At 33.1% G+C, this 6,000-nt stretch overlaps 1 protein-coding gene across 1 annotated transcript; it reads left to right on the top strand.

Annotated features, from left to right (window-relative positions):
* Positions 1–1,114: 1,114 nt before the first annotated feature.
* HELRODRAFT_158733 (hypothetical protein) lies at positions 1,115–1,719 on the top strand (the record flags this gene model as incomplete). The annotated part of the gene is made up of 2 exons (XM_009010727.1): positions 1,115–1,331; positions 1,448–1,719. The coding sequence occupies 2 exons, from the start codon at positions 1,115–1,117 to the stop codon at positions 1,717–1,719; spliced, it is 489 nt and encodes a 162-aa protein (XP_009008975.1).
* Positions 1,720–6,000: the final 4,281 nt, after the last annotated feature.

Raw genomic sequence — 6,000 nt, 5'->3', positions numbered from 1 at the left:
AACCCTGGTCAGACCTCATCTGGAGTACTGTGTTCAAGCATGGAGCCCATATATGCAGAAAGATAAGGAAGTTTTGGAAAAAGTACAGCGTAGAGCCACAAGAATGATTAGAGGAATCGGAAAAATGGAATACGATGAGAGATTGAAAAAATGCAACTTGACATCATTGGAAAAAAGAAGGTGTAGAGGAGATCTAATCCAAACATATAAATAGGGAAACAACACCATACTCGAGATTTTTCAGGCTAGTAAACAGTGATTATCTACGAGGACACAGATTTAAGATTTTCAAAAACTCGGATGGAAAAATAAAGAGCAGATTCTTCAGCAGTAGAGTGGTCAACGCCTGGAACGAGCTAAGCGATGATGCAGTCTCTGCGAATTCACTCAACTGCTTCAAAGCCAAACTCGGACAGATAGGATATCAGGAGATCTAATTAGTAGTGGTTCTTACACAGACCATAGTCTTCTGAACCAATTTAAACCCCGTTAATAATAATAATAATAATAACCCCGTAAATATCAAAATAAATTAGAAAATTATTTGAGTCCAAGATTGGTGTAATATTAAATATGTTCCCAACCTTTGTCAAGTTCAAATTGAATGAAAAAATGTCTAAAAATTTATAAGGTTGCTGGGCGGTGTCAGATAGAGTTTTGTTGGTCAAAATACACGCAAAACCTTTCAACCTAGCTGTTATTCAAGTTTATGCGCCAACGTCTGAAAGCTGTGAAAAAGACCTTGATACTTTTTACAATGATCTTGATGATGCTTTAAGAACATGTAAATTTCAAAAAGTTGTTATTTGATGGGTGACTTGAAAGTTGGCTTAGAAAAAATACATGATGTGGTTGGTTTTTACGGGATAGGTAAAAGAAATGAAAGAGGAAAAAAGTTGATTGAATGGTGTATCACAAATGATCAACTTATTACTAACACCTTGTTTTACAATCACCCAAAAAGAAGTCTTGAAAAAGTCCCGGAGACAAGGTAAAAAATATAATTGGTTACATTACAATAAATAGAGAATTTCAAAAAGGTGGTTTGCATTGCAAAAGTTACCCTGGAGTTGATTGTGACAGTGATCATAACCCAGTTGTTTGTAAAATCAGGATGAATTTAAAGAAAATTGAAAGTGAAGTTGCTCCAAAACGTTTGAATTTTGTCAGTCTTTCACAAAATGATGAGATCAAGGTCAAGTATAACGTTGAAGTACTGAATCGTTGTCAGTTATTGACAAAAGATGTATATAAACTTAAATATGAAATATTTAAAGATGCCCTCAAAGAATCAGCAAAAAATGTTATACCTGTGAAGAAAACAAGAAAAGGTCATAAATATATAACAGATGACATCGTATCTTTGATGGATGAACGAAGGAAAGTAAAATGTTGCAATCCTGCTAGTTACAAAAAGCTGGACAAAACCATCAAAAAATATGCTTAGAGGCAAAGGAGAAATGGTTAAATGACAAGTGCGAAATCATTGAAAAGATCAAAAACGGTAATACAAATGCAATGTATAAAAACATCAAAGAAATCACTGGAAATAGAGCTTGTGCCATTTCTGGATGCATAAAAGCTAAATCCGGTGAAGTAATCTTAAAGAAAGAAAAAGTACTTAAAAGATGGACTGAATTTATTAACGATCTTTTTGATGATATCCGTGGTGTAAAGCCTCCTATTAAAAAAAAACGTAGAAGGACCAAAGATGCTTAGATCTGAAGTTCGTGCCACTCTTTCCAAAATGAAATCAAATAAACCGCCAGGTCCAGATGAGATAGTTGTTGAAGAAATTAAAAGCCTTGATGAATTTGGCATTGAAAAAGTGACAGAAATTTTGAATGACATTTACAACAGCGACAAATTCCTGAAGATCTATCCAAGTCAATATTTATTACGTTGTCTAAAAAACCTAATGCAACAGAATGTGAACTACATCGAACAATCAGCTCGATGAGTCATCTTACAAAACTTTTCTTGTGAATTCTGATGACGAGAACACGAAGCAAAATCAGATCTGAAATTTCAAATATCCAATGTGGTTTTGTAGAGGATTGTGGCACAAGAAACGCTATCTTTATGCAACGAATGGTCAGTGAACTAGCGATTGAAATGAAAAAAAGACTTGTTTATATGTTTTGTCTATTACTCCAAAGCTTCGATAGCGTGAAACATGTGGAGATTATGGTAATATTGGAAAATTTGGACATTGATGGAAAAGACACGAGAGTTATCATAAACCACTATTGGAAAAAAGAGCAGCGATGAAAGTTGGTAATAAGTATACTAGTTTTGTTGAACTAAAGAAATGTGTTAGACTAGGCTGTGATTTCTCTTCGGACCTTTACAATCTTACTCAGAGAGCATCATGAAAAAAATAGATCTACCTGGAATATCCATTGGAGTGGTGAATATTAACAATGTAAGTTATGCTGATGATACAGCTCTTTTAGCAGATTAAATAGAAAAACTGCAAACAATTAAGTATACTAGTTTTGTTGAACTAAAGAAATGTGTTAGACTAGGCTGTGATTTCTCTTCGGACCTTTACAATCTTACTCAGAGAGCATCATGAAAAAGATAGATCTACCTTGAATATCCATTGGAGAGGTGAATATTAACAATGTAAGTTATGCTGATGATACAGCTCTTTTAGCAGATTCAATAGAAAAACTGCAAACAATTGTTTCCAAACTGGTTTTTGAAAGTGAAAGGAAAGGTATGCAAATTAACATTAACAAAACAGAGTGCAAGGTTATCAGTAAAAGCAAAACCGCCCCGATCTGATCCATAATCATTAATGAAAGTGAAACAAGTCAACAGCTTCAATTATCTCGGAAGTCTGATTACTTCAGGTTGTAAATGTGATATGGATATCAAAAGAAGGATAACTATGGCAAAAGATGCATATTCTAAAATGAAAAACATCCTCACAAACAGTAAAATCAGATCATCACCATAATAAAACTGTTAGGGTGTTACATTTTTTCGGTGCTAACTTACGGCTCTGAGTCCTCGACAATTTCTAAAGAGATGGAAAAAAGATTAACGCTGCTGAGATGTGGTTTTTGAGAAAAATTATGAAAATTAGTTGGACTTCGAATGAGGATGTATTAAAACTGTCCGGTTATGAAAAGAGGAAATTACTACAGATAATCAGATGGGGGCAGTTAAATTTTTTTGGTCACATCATGTGGAAGGAAAGAATCTAACAATTGCTTAAAAGATTTCATCGAAAAGAGATCGCGGTGAACAACAAAACATTCGTGAAGTCCTTGTGTCACTTGTTGAATGTCACCACATTTCAACTACTACAAAGTATTAAAGATCGGGTTTTGTGGAGGTCGATGGTCAATGTGTCTGAAAGGATAAGGCACGAGAAAGAAGAATAAAGTAGAAAGATCATCGATAATCTCAGGCAAGCAATTGACAATGTCCCTTTTTTATTAGGCACATCACAATAAGATATATTGAGAGTTGAGACAAGAGAGTGTAGCAAAGAAATACAACAACGAGACTCAGACTCAATTAGTTAGATAATATTGTATTAAGACTGGCAATCAACCAACCTGCCGCTTAGCATCTTTCAAAGAGATAGAGTACAAGGAGTGTGGTAACTCACACGTGAAGTAATCCAAAAAACAAAGTGGCCACAAAATTACTTGACAGTAGCTGCTATTAAAAAAGCTATTTTTTTTACAAATTGATCAAATTTCAGTACATACAATTTTAGTAAGCATGATAAAAAATATAAACTACAAAAAATATTAACATGTTTTCTTGAATTTTCTTCTGCCTCAAACGTTTTTTAATTTCCATCACCAATTCATTTGATCTTGGTGGTGGCTCGGCATACTTAAAAGTCGGCATGCATTTGGAAAAAAATTGTTTAAATAGATGAATATTTTTGTTCAATCAAAATTTTCTTGATGTTTTGTTTTACAAAGTAAAATATATTTTTTATGATTACTGAGTTGAATTAAATTGTTGAATTAATAAACTATTAATTTATAATAAATAGATGAGCATATTAAATTCAGTTACTTGTAAAACTAATGTGTCCCAAAATCACATCAAATGATTTGATGAATTCGTGATTTTATCAAATTTTCAGAAATATAAATAACAAGAATCTTATTACAGAAATATTATATATATATATATATATATATATATATATATATATATATTTATATATATATATATATATACAACACAGGGGTCGACTGCGATCATCCAACCATGGTGACATGGTGATTACAAAATTTAAATCCTCTAATTTTGGGAAAAGATTTTCAGTTTCGGCTGCTCATATTTGGAATGCGTTTCCTGTTAATTTGAAAATATTCAATATCATGAGCCGAGGCGACTTCAAAAAACGTCTGAAGAACTTTATGTTCAATTTAACGCAGCGAAGGAAATAAAGAGAGCGCTTCTGAAGTAAACTCATAAGAAGCGCTATACAAATTTTGCAATACAATACAGTAAAATACAATAGTTGTAAAACAACACTTTGGTATTTGAGTTTAATATTTTTCTTGTAATTTTTATTTGGTGTGAATCCATTAGATGATTTTTTTGCACCATTTTGTGTATGCATTGTTAACCTTCTTGATAAAGCCGTAGTAGTAAACCCGATATATTCTCTGTTTCGGTGCCTACAATCAAAAGAATATACTAGATGACTGCTCTTCATAATCGATTCTGGTTTAGTATCACAATTATTTTTAAGAACAAAAGATGAAGTTTTGTTGTTCATGTAATAAATCTTAAGTTTTAATTTATCATTTTCATTGATAGTTTTTACATTACCGTTTATTATTTTCTCATCGGTCTTATAAGCTTTAATAATAGAAATCAAATAGAATTCAAACGCAGCGGTTGGTGATTGTCTATCTTCTGATAACGAAGTCGAAACACCAGATGACTTAACAGAATGAATAATTTTGCAACTGTATCTGTAAAAAATTTCATAAAATCACAAGCTGTATGACTGATATTTGCATCCGATAAGTTATCACTTCGATTATTGCATAGAATTTTATTAATAATTCGCCACCTGTCCCTCTGGCTGCTACAAGTTCTGATCAAATTGTTCCAATACCCAGTGCGTTTATCTGAATATAATTTATATTTTGCTTTCAATGAACCAACCCAACTTTCACGGTGCACACTTGACAAAGTTCTTCTGTACAGTCTCTCAAACATTCTACAATATCGTTTGGCCCGTAAGCAATCATTATCAAACCAAGAAACATTGCTATCAAATCTCTTGTAAATCACTCGCAGAGGCACACATTGGTCAACAATGCTTTTTAATTCGTTATTGAACAATTTAATTCATTTTCAACATTTTCCCTTTTACATGGACCAGATATTGGAGAATTTGTAATTGTTTGAATAATCTTATTTTCATTCGCATGTCTCCATGATCTGACTCAGTTTGGTTTTAAAACAACATCAATGAGCAATTGATGCCTCAACCTTTACAAAAATAGGATCCGAGAATATTCCACTTAGAGATACTTCAACTCCCAGAATCGGAAAATTGCTGGAACTAATGACCTGGTCAAGAATACCACCTAGCACATGAGTTGGTTCGTGTACATGATTGATCATTTGAAATGCATCAAGTATTTCATTCAAGCGAATTGTGTGTAGATCATTAACTCTTTCAATATGCACGTTGAAATCTCCCATTATCAAAATATTGGCGTTTAACATCGTAAGATATTCTAAGATACCCATTGATTGAAAATCGAATAGCAATAGCCTCAAACGTGTCAAATATTGGTAAGACAAACTTTTTATAACCAAAATCTTTACGAAATATACAATCAAGCCACCGTGACCTGGATCGTGCTGCCTAGCATAATCAACATACCAGAACCCGGGCGGCATAGCCAACCGAACAAAATTATTACCAGCCGTACCATGCCAAGTTTCAGTGAGCACCAAGACATCCAGCCCATCACATATCAAACCATGAACACCATT

The sequence above is a fragment of the Helobdella robusta genome, assembly GCF_000326865.2.
Source record: "Helobdella robusta unplaced genomic scaffold HELROscaffold_1, whole genome shotgun sequence".
Lineage (NCBI taxonomy): Eukaryota > Metazoa > Annelida > Clitellata > Rhynchobdellida > Glossiphoniidae > Helobdella > Helobdella robusta.
The sequence above is the reverse complement of the archived record's forward strand: the minus strand, read 5'-3'. Positions and strand labels throughout refer to the sequence as shown.